Source organism: Trachypithecus francoisi, unplaced genomic scaffold, assembly GCF_009764315.1.
Source record: "Trachypithecus francoisi isolate TF-2019V2 unplaced genomic scaffold, Tfra_2.0 Lachesis_group10, whole genome shotgun sequence".
Taxonomy (NCBI): domain Eukaryota; kingdom Metazoa; phylum Chordata; class Mammalia; order Primates; family Cercopithecidae; genus Trachypithecus; species Trachypithecus francoisi.
The window spans coordinates 128,678,636-128,698,100 of record NW_022681455.1 but is presented as its reverse complement, the minus strand read 5'-3'; the positions used below and the strand labels follow the sequence as shown (position 1 = coordinate 128,698,100).

The 19,465-nt window shown below is 51.7% G+C and overlaps 2 protein-coding genes across 8 annotated transcripts in view; both read left to right on the top strand.

Annotated features, from left to right (window-relative positions):
• Positions 1 to 17,442, top strand: part of CA5A (carbonic anhydrase 5A) — a 77,229-nt gene extending 59,787 nt beyond the window's left edge. For 2 of the 7 annotated variants that reach the window (XM_033219308.1, XM_033219303.1), the window contains exon 7: positions 3,301 to 3,876. In XM_033219308.1, the coding sequence (XP_033075199.1) occupies positions 3,301 to 3,453 (153 nt within the window). In that variant the 3' untranslated portion in view covers positions 3,454 to 3,876. Of the gene's footprint in view, positions 1 to 3,300; positions 3,880 to 8,512; positions 8,905 to 16,867 lie in introns of those variants that run through there. The other 5 variants (XM_033219304.1, XM_033219309.1, XM_033219306.1 and 2 more) reach the window with 5 other exon arrangements.
• Positions 17,443 to 18,668: 1,226 nt separating this feature from the next.
• Positions 18,669 to 19,465, top strand: part of SLC7A5 (solute carrier family 7 member 5) — a 42,217-nt gene continuing 41,420 nt past the window's right edge. The window contains exon 1 of the mRNA XM_033219274.1: positions 18,669 to 19,326. Within this exon, the coding sequence (XP_033075165.1) occupies positions 18,789 to 19,326 (538 nt within the window). The 5' untranslated portion in view covers positions 18,669 to 18,788. The remainder of the gene's footprint in view (positions 19,327 to 19,465) is intronic.

Here is a 19,465-nt window from a genome sequence, read left to right as displayed (position 1 = left end):
TGGGACTACAGGCGCCGCCACCATGCCTGGCTAATTTTTTCTATTTTTTAGTAGAGATGGGTTTTCACCGTGTTAGCCAGGATGGTCTCGATCTCCTGACCTCGTGATCCGCCTGCCTCGGCCTCCCAAAGTGCTGGGATTACAGGCGTGAGCCACTGCGTCCGGCCCTCCTTTTTCTTATCTAAATAGTTTCATTGCTTTTTTTTTCCCAAAAATTAGTTAATAATACTTGTATACATTTTTTAAAGTTATACTGTTGGGCTGGGTGTGATGGCTCATGCCTATAATCTTAGCACTTTAGAAGGCCGAGGCAGGCAGATCACTTGAGGCCAGGAGTTCGAGATCAGCCTGACCAACATGGTGAAACCCCGTCTCTACTAAAAATACAAAATTAGCCAGGCATGGTGGTGCAAGACTGTAATAGCAGCAACTTGGGAGGCTGGGGCAAGAGAATAACCTGAAGCTGGGAGGTGGAGGCTGCAGTGAGCCAAGATTGCACCACTGCACTCCAGCCTGGGCAACAAGAGCAAAAACTCCATCTCAAATAAATAAATAAATAAATAAATAAAAATACAAAAGTTAGCCAGGCATGGTGGCATGCGCCTGTAGTCCCACCTACTTGGGAGGCTGAAGTAGGAGAATCACTTGAACCTGGAAGGCGAAGGTTGCAGTGAGCTGAGATCGCACCACTGCACTCCAACTTGGGCGACAGAGTGAGACTCTGTCTCAAAAAAAAAAAAAACAAAAAATAAATAAAAGTTTATACTATCATTTTTTTCTGGAAATCTTAAGAATCTGTAACAATCCTGTCTGTCCAAGGCAGTTTAGAACCACAAGTGTGCTGCCTACGTGCCCCGCCCCCACCCAGCAGACGTTTCTCAGCAGTCGCAGCAGGACTTAGCATCTCTGGTTCATCGCTTTCCGAGGGCTCCAGGTGAGGGTCCTTCAGTCTCCTGGGTCTGCGAAAATATTCCCTCGTTTACTCATCTCGGCGTGATGTCATTTGCACTTGGAGATGTGGGATGCAGAATATCTGCCTGCCTCCGAAGCAGAGCCGTCGGACATGGGGAAGGCTTTGGTTGAAGGTGGCCCCTTGTCAGCAAGACCCTTATGCCACTCAACAAGCATATATGTGACGAGTACCCATTCTGGGTCTGTGCCACCAGGAGAGGGTGGGAGGGGGGCAGGTGTGGAGGAGTGGCACAGGAACAGGGCTTTCGTCTCAGAACACTGCGGTCTGGCAGGAAAGTAGAAGCAAAGCCAATAGTATTAAGCCAGGGTGGCCGGTGTCATATAAAAATGCAGGGCAGGAACCCCTTATCCTGAGCAAGGGAGCTAGGGAGGCAGGGTACACATGTCCTGGAAGGCGGGGAGTTTTCCAGGGGAGGAGAAAGGCTGCCTCTCTGAGACAGTCCACAAATGTGCAGACCACAAATGTGGATGAGCACACCGTGGTCAGGGCCCAGAAGACCACGTGTACCATGCACAGCACAACTCTGGGGGCACGTGATCATCGCACAGGGTTAACTGGCTCAGTACGCTATCAGCATGTAGACACAATCTCACTTCACGCCATCAGCACGTAGACACAATCTCACTTCACGCCATCAGCACGTAGACACAATCTCACTTCACGCCATCAGCACGTAGACACAATCTCACTTCACGCCATCAGCACGTAGACATAATCTCACTTCTGAATTTAATTGAATGCGTGAGTTACCTCACAGAGTTCGTAAATATATTCTGTGAATAAGTGAGATGATATATAAAAAGTCTTTTTTTTTTTTTTTCCTTCCGAGATGGAGTTTCCCTCTTATTGCCCAGGTTGAAGTGCAATGGCATGATCTCAGCTCACCACAACCTCCGCCTTCTGGGTTCAAGCGATTCTCCTGCCTCAGCCTCCCAAGTAGCTGGCATTACAGGCATGCACCACCACACCTAGCTAATTTTGTATTTTTAGTAGAGATGGAGTTTCTCCATGTTGGCCAGGCTGGTCTCAAACTCCTGACCTCAGGTGATTCACCCACCTCAGCCTCCCAAACTGCTGGGATTACAGGGGTGAGGCACCGTGCCCAGTCATAAAAAGTAGTCTTTTAGTTCCCTGAGTGAAAAGTAAATTCAAATGTTACTTTAGCATTTATATTATATGTGTCAGTTATCTATTGCTGTGTAACAAATAGCTCCAAAACATAGTGACTTCAGAAAACAATCATTTGGGCCAGGTGCAGTGGCTCATGCTTATAATCCCAGCACTTTGGGGGCCGAAGTGGGTGGAACACCTGAGGTTAGGAGTTCTAGACCAGCCTGACCAACATGGGGAAACCCTGTCTCCACTAAAAATACAAAATTAGGCCGGGCGCAGTGGCTCACACCTATAATCCTAGTATTTTGGTAGGCTAAGGCAGGCAGATAACCTGAGGTCAGGAGTTTGAGAGCAGCCTGATCAACATGGAGAAGCCCCATCTCTACTAAAAATACAAAATTAGCCAAGCATGGTGGCACATGTCTGTAATCCCAGTTACTCGGGAGGCTGAGGCAGGAGAATTGCTTGAACCTGGGAGGCGGAGGTTGCTGTGAGCTGAGATCACACCATTGCACTCCAGCCTGGGCAACAAGGGCGAAACTCCATCTCAAAAAAAAAAAATTAGCAGGGCAAGGTGGCTCGTGCCTATAATCCCAACTACTCAGGAGGCTGAGGCACGAGAATCGCTTGAATCCAGGAGGCAGAGGTTGCAGTGAGCTGAGATCTCGCCAAAGGCACTCCAGCCTGGAAAACAAGAACAAAACACTGGGTCAAACAACAACAACAACAACAAAACCACTCATTTGTTTTCTCCCACAGTTTCCATGGGTTGTGAATTTGGGTGGCTCTGGCTTACCATCTTTCATGAGTTGTAGCCCAGTGTCAGCTGGGACTGTAGTTATCTGAAAGCTCAACTAGGGCTAGAGGATTCATTTCCAAGGTTGGCCCTCTCAAGTGGCTGGCAAGTTGGTGCTGGCAGTTGGCAGGGAGCCTCAGTTCCTCTCCCCATGGGCCTCTTCTCGGGGCTGCTTGAGTACCCTCCCAATATGGCAACCAGCTTCCCCCCAGAGCAAGTGATCCTAAAGACCAAGGCAGAAGCGGCAATGCCTCTTATAACCTGGCTCTGCACACACCGTCACTTACACCATATTTACTGGTCATTTTGGGCAATCCTGATTCAGCATGAGAGGGGACCACACAAGGCCTGAGGGACACCCAGGGGCTGGCTCACTCTGCACTCATACCAAGCTCACCCTGGCTGCCCTCTATTCCAGCTCTCTGCATTTCGTACTCTCCTGTTTTCTGCACTTGGTGAAGAGGAGAAGATGATGGTGAACAACTATCGCCCTCTTCAACCCCTGATGAACCGGAAGGTCTGGGCATCCTTCCAGACCACTAATGAGGGCACAAGATCCTTGAGACGTTAGGTCCACATGAATAGCAGAACTGACTTTGAAAGAAGGAAGCGTTGTTTCCCAGGTTTCACAATGTGATCGTACGTGACTTCTGAAATTAAAAAGAGAGAATGGGATTATTGCTTTAGTTGATAGACTTTTCAGCTGCAAGTGAAAGAAAGATGTGTAAGTACCATGGGGAACATAACGCTGGATGGAAGGGTGTGTCATGGCACCCAAGGCAGCTGCAGGGCGCTTAGTTTCACTGTAACAAAGCACCACAAACTTAGTGGCTTAAAACAGCAGAGATTGATTCTCTTATGGTTCAGTGAGCCAGAAGCCTGACGCCAAGATGTCCGCACGGCTGCTTCCTTCTGAGGCTCTAGGGGAGGATCCTTTTCCTTGCCTTTACAGCTTCTGCCTCCTCCTTGTGAGAACTCCTGGCTGGGCACGGTGCCTCACGCCTGTAATCCCAGCACTTTGGGAGGCCAAGGCGGGTAGATCACGAGGTCAGGAGATCGAGACCATCCTGGCCAATATGGTGAAACCTTATCTCTACTAAAAACACAAAAATTAGCTGAGTGTGGTGGTGCACGTCTGTAATCCCAGCTATTTGGGAGGCTGAGGCAGGAGAATCGCTTGAACCCGGGAGGCGGAGGTTGCAGTGAGCTGAGATCATGCCACTGTACTCCAGCCTGGGTGACAGAGTGCGACTCCGTCTCAAAAAATAAATAAATAAATAAAAATAAAAAGCTATAGTAATTAAGATAATGTGGTACCTGTCAGAGAAGGACAAATCAACCAATGAAATGGATAGTGTGTCTAGAAGGTTCCACAAATTAGTGATCCCTGAGTCATGCTGTAGGGAATGGATGGGCTTTTCTGTGAATAGTTTTGGATAATTCCAAACTATTGGGTATCTATCTATCTATCGATTGATCGACCAATTCATCTGTCCATCCATGGGGTCTCACTATGTTGCCCAGATTGGTCTTGAACTCCTGGGCTCCAACAGTTCTCCTGCCTTGACTTCCCAAAGTGCTGCAATTACAGGCATAACTCACCCCACCCAGCCAACTGGATATCCAAATGGGGAACCATGAATCTTTTTTCTCACCATACCTCACACCCCTACCTCACAGCACACACAAAAATTAATTTCTGACTGACCATAGATCTAAACATGAAAAGTAAAACAACAAAGCTCCTAAAAAATAACATAGGAGCTGGGCATGATGGCTCGCACCTGTAAACCCAGCGCTTTGGGAGGCCGAGGCGGTTGGATCACCTGAGGTCGGGAGTTCCAGACCAGCCTGACCAACATGGAGAAATCCTGTCTCTACTAAAAATACAAAAGTAGCCGGGTGTGGTGGCATATGCCTGTAATCCCAGCTACTTGGGAGGCTGAGGCAGGAGAATCACTCAAACCCGGGAGGCAGAGGTTGCAGTGAGCCAAGATCGCGCCATTGCACTCCAGCCTGGGCAACAAGAGTGAAACTCCATCTAAAAAAAAAAAAAAAAGACTTGATCCAGAACTCAATGATGGGCCTGAGCATGACTTTTCTGTCTTTCTCTCACGATGTTGTCTCTCTCTTGGCAAGCTCATTCCTTTGGTGGAAAGAGAGCTACCACTGGTGCCAGGACAGTTTCCACTAATTTATATAACATTTATTGAGCGCCAATTATGTGGCAGGCTCTATTCTAGACTCTGGGGACGGAGCCTAGACTGCCTCAGGTCTGAAGAGCCTTTGCCTGCGGAGCTCACACTCTGATGAAAGGAGGTAGAAAATGATGCATAAACACAGAAAGTCTGGGGTGGCAAGTCACAGGGAGAGGACATGGCTGAGTGGGGAGGTCTCTTCTACAGGGGCCATTTGGGCAGAGACCAAGGGAGGAGAGAACCACATGGCTACATGAGGGCAGAAAATTCCAGGTAGAGGCTGGAGGCAGGAGTGCCCTTCGGATGTTCAAGGTACAGCCAGAGGGTGAGGGCAGCCAAATGCAGGGGTGAGGAGAGAGGCCTGGGAGGCAAGGGTGGTTACTGGGGCACCACAGGCTGGGTGGAGACTTTGGAGCTGCTGCTGGGTTCTGAGCAAAGGGCATTTTTAGTGGGGAGGCTAGGTTTGGCTGTGCTGCTAGAGTTTTCCAAAGTGGTCTTTCCTGTCCTTGCCACTTGGTCACTGTGTGCATTCTGGAGGGTGTGCCCAGCTGTCTCCTGCGGATTTCATTTACATTTTCCTAATGATTAACCATGATGAGCATTGTGTGCAGATTCATTGGCCATCCGCATCTCCTCTTTCACCAGATACCTACTTGAGACAGTTGCCCATTTTTCTCTTGGGCTGTCTGTGGTTTTCTAACTGATTTTTTAGGAGTTCTTTATATATTCCAATGATAAGGCCTTTGCCCATTTTACAAATCTCTTCTCCCACTCTGGGGCTGCCTTTCACCCTTTTTTTTTTCCTTTTTTTCTTTTTTAGACAGAGTCTCGCTCTGTCACCTGGGCTGGAGTCACTGCAACCTTCACCTCCCGGGTTCAGGCAATTCTGCTGCCTCAGCCTCACAAGTAGCTGGGATTACAGGCGTGTGCCACCACGCCTGACTACTTTTGTATTTTTAGTAGACGGGGTTTCTCCATGTTGGTCAGGCTGGCCTCCAACTCCTGACCTCAGGTGATCCGCCTGCTTCGTCCTCCCAAAGTGCTGGAATTACTGGCAGGGGTCACCGCGCCCGGTCGGGATCAAGCTTATACCAATGGCTGCAGCTGATCAGTTTCGCAAGCCAACAGGTGCTCTTTCTTGTAAGCCAGTTTGGGTTTCTTTTTACCTATTACTTGCTTGGAAAAAAATCTGAATCAGTACAGTATTTTTCTTTTCCTTTTTTAAGACAGTCTCTCTCTGTTGCCCGGGCTGGAGTGCAATGTCACAATCTTGGCTCACTGCAACCTCTGCCTCCCGGGTTCAAGCGATTCTCCTGCCTCAACCTCCTGAGTAGCTGGGATTACAGGTGCCCATCACCACGCCCAGCTAATTTTTTTTTTTTTTTTTTTTTTTTGGTATTTTTAGTAGGGATGGAGTTCACCATATTGGCCAGGCTGGTCTCGAACGCCTGACCTCAGGTGATCTGCCTACCTCGGCCTCCCAAAGTGCTGGGATTACTTTGGGAGGTGGCTCATCCCTGAGCCTGGCCCAGTATTTTTATTTTCATAGCATTAAAAAATACTCCTGCCAGAAGAGAGAAAGTTTTGCAATCAACCTAAGGGTGTGTCTTCCAACATTACGTTATGGTCAGATAAGCACAGAAAACAGATGCTAATCTGTTTCCAAAGGTGATAAAGGCCGTTTCATTCTGGGGAGATAAAGAATAAGTAGATTAGGTCAAGTGCGGCGACTCATGCCTGTAATCCCAGCACTTTGGGAGGCTGAGGCGGGTGGATCACGAGGTCAGGAGTTCAAGACCAGCCTGGCCAATATGGTGAAACCCCCTTCTCTACTAAAAAAAATACAAAAAATTAACCGGGCGTAGTGGCACGTACCTGTAGTCCCAGCTACTTGGGAGGCTGAGTCAGGGAGAAATGCTTGAACCCTGGAGGTAGAGGTTGCAGTGAGCCGAGATTGAACCACTGCACTGCAGCCTGGGTAACAGAGTGAGACTCTGTCTCAAAACAAACAAACAAACAAACAAACAAACAAAAGCTCAGGCTAGGCACGGTGGCTCACGCCTGTAATCCCAGCACTTTGGGAGGCTGAGGTGGGCAGATCATGAAGTCAGGAGTTTGAGATGAGCCTGGCCAATATTGTAAAACCTCGTCTCTACTAAAAATACAAAGAAAAATTAGCCGGACGTGGTGGCGCACACCTATAATCCCAGCTACTGTGGAGGCTGAGGCAGGAGAATTGCTTGAACCTGGGAGGCAGAGGTTGCTGTGAGTCGAGATGGTGGCCACCGCACTCCAGCCTGGGAGACAGAGCGAGACTCTGTCTCAAAAAGAAAAAATAATAATAATAAAATACAAAAACTAGCCAGAAATCTCTTGAACCCGGGAGGTGGAGATTGCAGTGAGCTGAGATTGTGCCACTGCCCTCTAGCCTGGGCAACAGAGTGAGGCTCCACCCCCTGCCCCCACCAAATTAAAGTTTCTGGCTCTTTATAGGAGGTCACATTTGGTGGTGATGCTGGGTGAAGGAGGGCTGGGTGGAAGGAGTCAAAGTGGAAGTGGGAAAGCACCAAGCTGGGAAACGGGCACGTTTCAGTTCTGCCTCTAAGCTGATGCTCCTGACTTAGAATCCATCGATCCAGAGGAGTCTGCTGAAGGACAGTGTGTACAGCTGCCTCACCCGCTCCTGAACCAGGCCTGGGGTGAAGTGTGTTGTGCGCATTCAGCAGCTCCAGTCCCACTGTGGGTCATACTGACATGCTGGGCCCAGCCCACGCCCCAGAAGCTCGCAGCGCCGTTGGTCTGGGGAACGGTGTTTTAGGAAGCTCCCAAAGTGACAGGATGGTGTCATTGGGCATAAGGGCCACGGCACTCCCACTGAGTTGTGACAAGTTCTACAAAATCATCCCTGGTTTTTAATAAGGAAACTGAGGCTCACTTGAGAAGTTGAGAAACTTGTCGCTGACCCCCCAGGCCAAGGGATAGGCAGCATTTTACTCTTGCCTTCTCTGATTTGTGCAATTAGTCAAGCAAAAAGTGCAGAAAAGAGAGAAAGTCCTGAACTTTAAAACCCAGGAAAAAGCTTATCCTACAATGCTGGGCAGTTCACACTGATGGAAGCAGTGGCCAGAGGAAGGCACTTGCCTGAGCTGCCTGCAGCAGTATGAGAACAGCCCGCTTCTATGGTGGGGAAGGGGTGACACAGTCAATCGAGGGGGTGGTCTCTGAATTTGGAGCTTGGGATGGGGGCAGAGAGCAGCTATACAGCCTTTCTCCATGGGCCGCCCATTTCCATGGGGACTTGGGGACACAGAAAGGTCCAAGAGGCCAGAGGGGCCCTGGGCTCCAGTTCTACCCGCCCCACGTTGACATCGTGTCCAACAAGACACCAAGAGAAGCAGGGAGTGGCTGACCTTCATTTTCCATATCAACACGGGCGGCCCTCTGCGTGCACGAACATCTTTGTCTCCCGAAAAATGGCCTTTGTCCGTTATTTTTAAAAACTGGTGTTAATCCTGAGATGTGGAGATACTCCCGGGAAGCCAGCCGAGCCTGGACACACTGAGATGAAACCACAAACACACCCAGAGGAAAAGACATTGATTCCAACCCTCAAAGCAACGGGACAAAAAACAAACAGGAGGCTTCCCTCCCGCCCCAGCGACAGCAGCCAACGTCTGTGGCTGTGCCGGACACACTCGCCTTGCGAGCAGATTGCGGCTTCCGATTGTATTATAGAATTTCTGGCCCAACTTTTAAGGTTCAAGGCTTCCTCCCTTTGCTTTTATGTTATTTTCTCATTTAATAAAGATACGCGTGTGTGAGAAGCATCGCCTGTTCCCAGCCGCCGCCTCCTCCTCCCCGGCTTCCTCCCCGTCCCCAGCACGTCCTTCCATTGACCTTCCAGAGAACCAAGCTCAATTCAGAGCAGGCCATGTGCCCAGCTAAATCCCCTCAGCCTTGCCCCGTTGGGACAGAATTCACATTCCTGTGCCCCCGCCCCCGCCCTCCCTGGCAGCCCACTCTGTGCCGACCAGCTCTGTGCCGACCAGGATATCGGCCCCCTCCCACCCCAGGGTCCTCATGGCTGTTCTGATGGTCCTGAGGGCACCCTTCCCCACTGGCCCTACACCACCTGCTCCACACCTGCTCCTCCTGTTTCCTCAGCCTGAACTGAGCCCCCAGATGGCACCTGGCACACAGCGGTGCCCAGCAGTAATGGAGCTGTCATTTTTTGACACTTGTCTGTCCTGCTGAGAGGTGGGCTGTCCGTGCACTGCTGCGTCCCCAACTCTGTGCCCACCAACCCCTCCGCACACATTGGAAAGAAAGCCTGAGGGTAGAAGCCGGGCATTCGGCCAGCCCCGGGAGCACAGTTCTGCAGTGATGGCAACGCCAGCAGCTCAGGGTCCTCCACCTGCTGGCTCCGGGAGCACAGTTCTGCAGTGAAGATGACAGCAGTAGCTCAGGGTCCTCCACCCACCAGCCCCGGGAGCACCGTTCTGCAGTGGCAGGGACACAGCAGTAGCTCAGGGTCCTCCACTAGCTGGCCCTGGTAGCACAGTTCTGCAGTGATGGCAATGCCAGCGGCTCAGGGTCTCCTACCCACTGGTCCCCAGGAGGCAGGCACAGGTGTCTCCCTGCTTCACAGAACAGGAAACTGAGACTTCGAAAGCTGAGCTGAGTCACTCACCTGGTGCCACATTAATCAGCAAGTGGTAGAGGTGAGATTTGAACCCAGGACCCTTTGATTCTAGGCCTGAACTGCTTTTAGTTTTTGGATGTAAAGTTCACACATAACATAACATTAATCTTTAGTAATTTAAATACGTACAGATCCATGGTAGTCACTCCCAGTGTTGGGCAACCATCCCCATCATCTAGTTCCAAGACATTTCATCACCCCAAAGAGAGACCCCATCCGCTCAGCCCTCACTCTCCATTGCCCCTGCCCCCAGCCCTAAGCAGCCACGAATCTCATACGTCTCTCTGGATCCACCTGTCCTGGACATTCGTGCACTTGGAATCATACAACGCGTGGTCACTGACCCTTTCATGCAGCCCAGTGTTTTCAGGGGTCCTGCACGTTGCAGTGCTTCTTCCTGTGTGCGGCTGAATGACGCTCCAAGGGATGGAGGACTACACTGGGTTTATCCATCATCCACGGATGGACGGGCCTGAACTCTGACCCCGACTTCTACTGTTGCTTCCATGTCATCTTTTTTTTTTTTTTTTTTTTTTTCCCGAGACGGGTCTCGCTCTGTTGCCTAGGCTGGAGTGCAGTGGCGTGATCTCAGCTCACTGCAGCCTCAACCTTCCCAAGCTCAGATAATCCTCCTACCTCAGCCTCCCCAGCAACTGGGACTACAGGTGAACCACCACCACAACGGGTTAATTTTTGTATTTTTTTTGTAGAGATGGGGTCCCTATGTTGTCCAGGCTGGTCTTGAACTCCTGGGCTCCAGAGATCCTCCCACTTTGGTCTCCCAAAGGGCTGGCATTACAGGCGTGAGCCACAGCACGTCTGAGCACGTCTGAGAGCAGCAACAAGACTAACTTTAGGGCAAAAGCTGAGAAGTGGGGTGGAGCCCTCCCTGGTGGCCGGTCGTGAGTACAGTGCCTGAAACGCACACAAAGTCTATTTTTATTTTATCTAGTTGAACCTAAGCAAAAAATCTGGCCCTGCAATCTCTAACCTTGCTTCTAACTGTTACTGAGCAATCACAGGGCTTCGGATTTTACTTGCAGGCATAGCCACTGTTTACCGTTCTGCCATACGAACTTCAGAAGCTAGAAGGATTTGGTGAAGGAAAGTTATGAGTGTCTTTTCTCTAACCAGAATGGTGGATGTTTCCAGTGAAGAGGCAATGAGGCTTTCAAGGTGCCACCAGGAGCAGCTGAAATGAAGTTCTCTCTTTTTTTTTTTTTTTTAGACAGAGTCTCACTCTATTGCCCAGGCTGGAGTGCAGTGGCACAATCTTGGCTCACTGCAACCTCTGCCTCCTGGGTTCAAGCAATTCACCTGCCTTAGCCTCCCGAGTAGCTGGGATTATAGGCACCTGCCACCGCGCCTGGCTAACTTTTGTATTTTTAGTAGAGACGGGCTTCACCATGTTGGCCAGGCTGGTCTTGAACTCCTGACCTTGTGATCCGCCCACCTCAGCCTCCTAAAGTGCTGGGATTACAGGCATGAGCCACTGCCCCCAGCCAAAGTTCTCTTTTAACTGGGAGAATTCACATGCTTATGAATCTGGCTGCCTATGTAAGTGGCACCGTCATTGTGGCCATCAGCATTGCCACGAGGATTAAAGGCCCACCCTGGGTCTGAAGCCAGGCTTGGTCACTTACTGAACTGCTCTTTTTCTCCAACCACAAATGAGGACTAACTACTGTTGCTACAAAAATTAAACGGCATAGAGAGTGTGAAAGGAACATAAATCCTGGGACCTCACACTCGCTGACCAAAGGGAAAAGTGAAGCTAGCGACTGTGTCATGGGAACTGGCCTCCTGTTTTGGTTCCAAATTACTGAGGAACAAATAACTACAAAGATGAAAAGATTGGCTGGGCTTGGTGGCTCACACTTGTAATCCCAGCACTTTGGGAGGCCGAGGCGGGTGGATCACTTGAGGTTAGGAATTCCAGACCCGCCTGGCCAACATAATGAAACCCCATCCCTACTGAAACTACAAAACTTAGCCGGTGTGGTGGCGGGTGCCTGTGAACCCAGCTACTTGGGAGACTGAGGCAGGAGAATCACTTGAATCTGGGAGGCGGAGCTTGACACACTACACTCCAACCTGGCGACAGAGTGAGACTCCATCTCAAAAAAAAAAAAAAAAAAGATGAAAAGGTACACACCTCCCTCACATTTTGCCCATAAGGAAATTCCTTGTGGGCTTCAAGATCTTCACCCTAAAGCACTTCTGTTGAAGTTCACCCTGGCAATGTGAACTGATAGCTTATCTTCACATGTGCTGGGACAAGGGGCAGAACTGAGTTGTCCCTCCGCCTACCTGAGGCAAATGCATATCTCATTGTTTCCGCTGCCCTATCTTCGGGTATCTTATGTAAAACCGCAGAGTCACTGAACCAGACAAAAATGTGAATTTTCCTCCACCCTCTTACATGAAAATTGTGTATTTCCCAATATCCTGCCCTTCCCCCTTTCAATATTGAAGCCCTCAAAATCATCTTCAGTTAAAAGCACAGACCAGTCTCCCAGGTGCGCGTCCCTAATGTTGGCATTTAAACCTAAAATGATGGAGACTTGCCTCAGTCATCTTCCGTGACTGGCAAGAGTCTTTAAGGCCTGGCACAGGCCGAACACTCACTGAGTGGCTGCCCTACACACCTGTCTACTAGGAAACAGAACGGAATTTCTGGTTGTACTCAGGGCAGCCCCACCTTGTTAAGCATGCAGACAGGGAAAGCTAACCTCTGAGCATAGCAAAAGCACGACTTTCAAAAACAAACGGACGGAAGAAGCAAGGACCCTTGCTATGTTAAAAGACGCAGACATTTCTCCCCTACAACTGAGAACCAGCCTGGCAGGGGACTCACAGGTGTGAGGCAGCCTCAGCAAGCCTGACTTCAATTAAGGGTTGTGAATCCAGCAAATCTGAGCCTCAATTAATTTAGAAAGTGTATTTTGCCAAGGTTGAGGGTGCGCCCGTGACACAGGCTCGGGAGGTCCTGACCACATGGGCCCAAACTGGTTGGGATACATTTTAAGGAGACAGGAGACATCAATCGAGTACATTTTAAAAATACATTGGTTTGGTTCAGAAAGGTGGGACAACTCAAAGCGGGAGGGGGGCTTCCAGGCTAGAGGTAAATTTAAACATTTTCTTCTTTTTTTTTTTTTTTGAGACAGAGTTTCGCTCTTCCACCCAGGCTAGAGTGCAGTGGCATGATCTTGGCTCACTGCAACCTCCGCCTCCCACTTTCAAGCGATTCTCTTGCCTCAGCCTCCCAAGTAGCTGGGATTACAGGCACTTGCCACCATGCCCCACTAATTTTTGTATTTTGAGTAGAGATGGGGTTTCACCACATTGGCCAGGCTGGTCTTGAACTCATGACCTCGCGATCCGCCCACCTCGGCCTCCCAAAGTTCCCAAAGTGTTGGGATTATGGGTGTGAGCCACCACACCTGGTCAGTTTAAACATATTCTGGTTGACAATTGGTTGAGTCTGTCTAAAGATCTGGATCATCGCTGGGCACGGTGGCTCACGCCTGTAATCCCAGCACTTTGGGAGGCTGAGGTGGGCGGATCACCTGAGGTCAGGAGTTCGAGACCAGCCTGGCCAACATGGTGGAACCCGGCCTCTACTAAAACTACAAAAATTAGCCGGGCGTGGTGGCGGGCGCCTGTAATCTCAGCCACTCGGGAGGCTGAGGCAGGAGAATCACTTGATCACAGGAGGCAGAGGCAGGAGAATCACTAGATCCTGGGAGGCAGAGGTTGAAGTGACCCAGATTGTGCCATTGCACTCCAGCCAGGGCAACAGAGCGAGACTCTGTCTCAAAAAAAAACACACACAAAAGACCTGGGATCAGTAGTGAGGAATGTTTGGGGGCCAGGCACAGTGGCTCACGCCTGTAATCCCAGCACTCCGGGAGGCCGAGGCGGGTGGATCATGAGGTCAGGAGATAGAGACCATCCTGGCTAACACCGTGAAACCCCATCTCTACTAAAAATACAAAAAATTAGCCAGGCTTGGTGGCACGTGCCTATATTCCCAGATACTCGGGAGGCTGAGGCAGGAGAATCGCTTGAACCCAGGAGGCAGAGGTTGCAGCGAGCCGAGATCACTCCACTGCACTCCAGCCTGGGTGATAAGTGAGACTCTTGTCTCAAAAAAAAAAAAAGGAATGTTTGGGTTGCGGTGAGGCTGTGGAGATGAAAGTTGTATCATGCAGATGAAGCTTTTAGCTAGCAGGCTTCAAAGAGAACAGGCTGTAAAATGTCAATCTTTAAGTCTGATAGACTTCAAGTCTGTGTTGGTGTTAGTGCTGGAGAGGTCTCTGACCCCCACTTCCCTTCCTGGCCCGAACCAGTCTTTCCGGTTAAATTTGAGGAGCCCTGGCTGAGGAGGAAATCTGTTTAGATGGCTGGAGCATCCCTTAGAATTTTATTTTTGGTTTACAGGATTTACCAGGTAAGTCGTTTTCCTGGGAAAAAGAACGAGTTGAAAGGAAGAGCAAGGATCCGCTCAGGCCCTCACTCCTGCATTTTGCTGAGATGAAAACCACAATCCCTGCACTGGGAGACTCGCCTCACAATCTGAAAACGAAGAATTGTCCCCCAGGTTCCCTCTCCTCGCCCTGCAGCCTTGCTGCTCCCCTGCAGCTGCTCCAAATGACAGAATAATGACAGGTTCGCCTAGTGAGAGAGGGTGGCCTGCTCAACTCCACGCTGGTGCTCTGAGCGGGACGGAAGACGCCTCATCTCATTTATGCTGCAAACGGCCTTAAGAAGGACCTGAAGGGGACCGTGCACAGTAGCTCATGCCTGTAATCCCAGCACTTTGGGAGGCCGAGGCGGGCGGATCACAAGGTCAGGAGATCAAGACCATCTGGGCTAACATGGTGAAACCCCGTCTCTACTGAAAATACAAAAAAAACAAAAAACAAAAAAATTAGCCGAGTGTGGTGGCAAGCGCCTGTAGTCCCAGCTATTTGGGAGGCTGAGGCAGGAGAATCGCTTGAACCTGGGAGATGGAGGTTAGAGTGAGCCAAGATCATGCCACTGCACTCCAGCCTGGGCTATAGAGAGAGACTCTGGCTCAAAAAGAAAAAACAAAAACAAACAAAAAAAACACGTCATGATCATTACCGGTGACATACACTTTGTTCCACCATGTGGATGTACAGTGTTTACCAAAACAAATCTGCTGGACGTTTGGCTTACTTCCAATATTGGCTATTATCATTTTTTTGAGACAGTGTCTCACACTGTCACCCAGAGTAGAGTGCAGTGGCCTCATCACAGCTCACTGCAGCCTCAAATTCGTGAGCTCACGCCATCCTCCCACCTCAGCCTCCTGAGTAGCTGAGACTACAGGCACGCACCACCACGCCCAGCTCATCTTTTTGATTTTTGGGAGAGACAAAGTCTTGCTATGTTGCCCAGGCTGGTCTTGTACTCCTGAAGGAAGCAATCCTCCCACCCTGGCTTCCGCAGGTGCTGGGATTCCAGGCGTGAGCCACCACACACCCGGCACTGCTTATTATCTCTTAAAGCTATAGTAAACAACTGTGTAGCCAAAACACAGCATATATTCTTTTTTCTTTTTTTTTTTTTTTTTGAGATGGAGTCTCCGAGTCTCGCTTTGTCGCCAGGCTGGAATGCAGTGGCACGGTCTTAACTCACTGAAACCTCCGCTTCCTGGATTCAGGCAATTCTCCTGCCTCAGCCTCCCAAGTAGCTGGGATTACAGGCATGTGCCATCATGCCTGGCTAATAACACAGCATATATTCTTATTTCCTTAGAGAAATCTCAAAAGTGGAATTGCTGAGTCAAAGGGAATTAGGCTTTTGATAGACACTCCCAAATTTCCCTCTATAGAAAGTACTGCGTGTGGTGGCTCACGTCTGTAATCCCAGCACTTTGGGAGGCCAAGGTGGGCGGATCACAAGGTCAGGAGTTTGAGAGCAGCCTGACCAACATGGTGAAACCCTGTCTCCACTAAAAATACAAAAATTAGCTGGGTGTGGTGGCGCGTGCCTGTAATCCCAGCTACTCAGGAGGCCGAGGCAGGAGAATCGCTTGAACCTGCGAGGTGGAGGTTGCAGTGAGTCGGATTGCGCCACTGCACTCCAGCCTGGGCAACAGAGCGAGTCTTCATTTCAAAAAAAAGAAAAGAAAGTATTCTCCCAACCAGCTCAAGTGAGAGTGACACAACTTTTTTATCTTTTTCTTTCTTTTTTTTTTTTTTTTTAACCTCTGAAAATACACAACTTTTGATAAATTACTGACTGGAGCTGAAAAGACCACGGTGCTGCTGACGATGGGCTGAATTGTCCGTAAAAAACAAAACGCTGCCAAATGTGTCCACCAGATGGCACTCTTTGCTAAGATTATAGACTCGTAGCTTTCAGGTGAAGGCGTTTCAGGACTTCAGATTCCATCAGGAAGTCTGAGATGAGTAGATTTGCTGCATAAATCTAGGACGTTGTCATATGAAAACCAAGTAAAAACTGACAGAGGTGGTGTAATAGCTGTGTAACTTGAAAACGCTCATGGCTGTTGTCACCCTTCCTGCTTAAGGGCTCCAGCACTTGCCAGGAGCCTGGCTCTGGGGGCACCAACCATGACTTGCACCAACTGCACAGGGCCCCTCTGTGCCTGTGGGGCCCCCTGCGCCTCCCTTATTAATTCTCACTCGCCCTGGGCTCTCAGCTCCAGACACCACCTCAGAAAAGTCTACCTGGACCTGCCTGGTCCCTGTCGCTGGCTCACTTGGCCCCCTGTCCTGTCCTTGGCTGATCATGGTTGTAATTCTATGCCTTGGGGTACGACTGTTGGTTGTCCTTCTTGTTGCTCAGAGAAGAATGGCAGAATGATTAAAAGTACCATATAAGTTCAGAGTCAAAAGGACAGCTCCCAGGCCACTTGCTGGCCAAACAAGGCAGGTAACCCTACTTACTAAGCCTCAGCTTCCTTATCTGCAAAATGGTTCTAATTGGCACCTACCCTATTGCATAAGATCCTGCCTAGGGGAGGACTTAGTGAGTGCTCAGTGAGTTTGCCCAGCCATGGTGGTACTGTCTCCTTCCGTCTGCAGGCACAGCGGCAAGAACAAGGCAGATGGAGGGCTCTCTGCACCTTCCCCAGCCAGCAATGTGGACGGCAGAATAGAAGTTAGCGTCTGTGTGACCTCTGCGCTCCCTGCCTGTGGCTGCCTGGACTGCTGAGCTTTCGCTTGGTTTTATCACTGCAGAGGAATGCCCGCCATAAGGCAAGCAAGGTCCAGAATGACAAGCCCTGGCATTCCTCAGCCGCCCCCTCCCCGGGGTGGGGCCTGGACATTCCTGGCTGCAGTTAGACATCCCAGCATGATGGGTACTCTGACCCCCCTCCACCATGGCTATTGTTCGGAATTCTGTGGATTCCAGAGGCATCTGCCCAGCAGACTGTCTTGCTGTGAACAACCAGCTCTGCAACCGGAGTTTGCGTGTTTGCCCTGGGAGGCTGAACGTTCACCCAGAACAAGGCCTCACCACGTGCCTGTAGGCTGCTGCCGCTGTGAGCTTCCAAGGAGCCGTTAGGACACGTGCCAAGGAACCCCGGGGTTGGGGGGGGCCCCGAGAAGCTTCCTCCCTGACCCACACCCTCTGAACAGGTCTTTGGCTGCTCACCAGTCTGGTCAATCTCGGGGCAGTATTTTTTTTTTTTTTTTTTTTTTTTGAGACGGAGTCTCGCTCTTGCCCGGGCTGGAGTGCAGTGGCCGGATCTCAGCTCACTGCAAGCTCCGCCTCCCGGGTTTACGCCATTCTCCTCCCTCAGCCTCCGGAGTAGCTGGGACTACAGGCGCCCGCCACCTCGCCCGGCTAGTTTTTTTGTATTTTTTAGTAGAGACGGGGTTTCACCGTGTTAGCCAGGATGGTCTCGATCTCCTGACCTCGTGATCCGCCCGTCTCGGCCTCCCAAAGTGCTGGGATTACAGGCTTGAGCCACCGCGCCCGGCCGGGGCAGTATTTATATTCCTTCCATTTCCAGCCTAGAGCCTTGGCATCCTGCTCCCGCTCCTCTAACTGAAATTACCTCTCAACCCTTTTTACCCAAGATGCCGCTCACATTCCCCAGGAATAACAAGTTTTAAAGCCCCTTCACACTGAAGTCTGCCTTTGAATTCCTCAGCTAGATTTGGGGGTGGGGTCTTATGGCTCCCAGGGAACCCCACCCATTCTGTTGATTAAATTGAGCTCAGGTAGACTGCTGGCTTCCCAAAGCCTGTGTTATTACTGCTTCTCAAAGCTGCGGGCACCGGATCGCCGTCTTTAGCAAGACTCTTTTGTAGTACAATGGGAATTACTGGGTTGCCTCGGTTCGGTTCTTCCCTCCTCTCAGTTCGCGGCTCACCAGCCCCCGATGCAGCCCCCAGGCTGGAAGGAGCTTCCCCGCGGGTCATCCTCTCATGCCTCCCCCGTGCCCCAGGAGCTGGTTGTGGGGGCTGCTCTATCCCCTTGGCCCATCCGGGACAGGAGCCTAGGTTCGCTTTGGGGGGTATCCCAAACCCCATCCTTGGCTTCAGGCCAGCCCTGGTGCACCGCCTCCTCCCAAGCTAGACGCGAGGCTGCGGGCGAGTAGGTGAAGGGGCGCGCCGTGACCTCCAGGCCCCGCCCAGGCGCACCCGGGAGGACGGGCTGGAGTGACGCGGGCGTCGGCGGGGAGGTCGCGAGGCCGGGGTGTCCACGGCGCAGGAGGGCTGGGGCCTCCGGGGACGACGCGGGCCTGGGAATCGCCAGCCAGGCTGGGCCGGACGACGCACGTGCTCCCAGCAGGGCCGAGGGGGCGGGGCTGAGGGCCGGGGCGGGGCCTGGCGGCGGGTTACGGGGCGGGGCGGGGCCGCGGGAGGTGGGCGGGGCCGGCGGGCCCGGTAAAAGGCGGCGCGGGCGGGGTTCCTGACGCAGCGGCGGGCGGCGCGCACGGTCCCGGCTGGGTTGCGGCTCCCGGGTCTCCCAGGCCCGGCCGGCGCGGAGAGCATGGCGGGCACGGGCCCGAAGCGGCGCGCGCTAGCGGCCCCGGCGGCGGAGGAGAAGGAAGAGGCGCGGGAGAAGATGCTGGGCGCCAAGCGCGCGGACGGCGCGGCCCCGGCGGGCGAGGGCGAGGGCGTGACCCTGCAGCGGAACATCACGCTGCTCAACGGCGTGGCCATCATCGTGGGCACCATCATCGGCTCGGGCATCTTCGTGACGCCCACGGGCGTGCTCAAGGAAGCGGGCTCGCCGGGGCTGGCGCTGGTGGTGTGGGCCGCGTGCGGCGTCTTCTCCATCGTGGGCGCGCTCTGCTACGCCGAGCTGGGTACCACCATCTCCAAGTCGGGCGGCGACTACGCCTACATGCTGGAGGTCTACGGCTCGCTGCCCGCCTTCCTCAAGCTCTGGATCGAGCTGCTCATCATCCGGCCCTCCTCGCAGTACATCGTGGCCCTGGTCTTCGCCACCTACTTACTCAAGCCGCTCTTCCCCACCTGCCCGGTGCCCGAGGAGGCAGCCAAGCTCGTGGCCTGCCTCTGCGTGCGTGAGTACGGGGCGCGGGCCGGGGGTTGGGAGGTCGTAGTCCCTGGGTCCTTGGGTCCCTGCATCCTTGCGTCACTTCTCCCCTGGCTCCCACATCTCTACATTTTTGCATCCCTGGACCATCTCGACAGTTCTAGGCT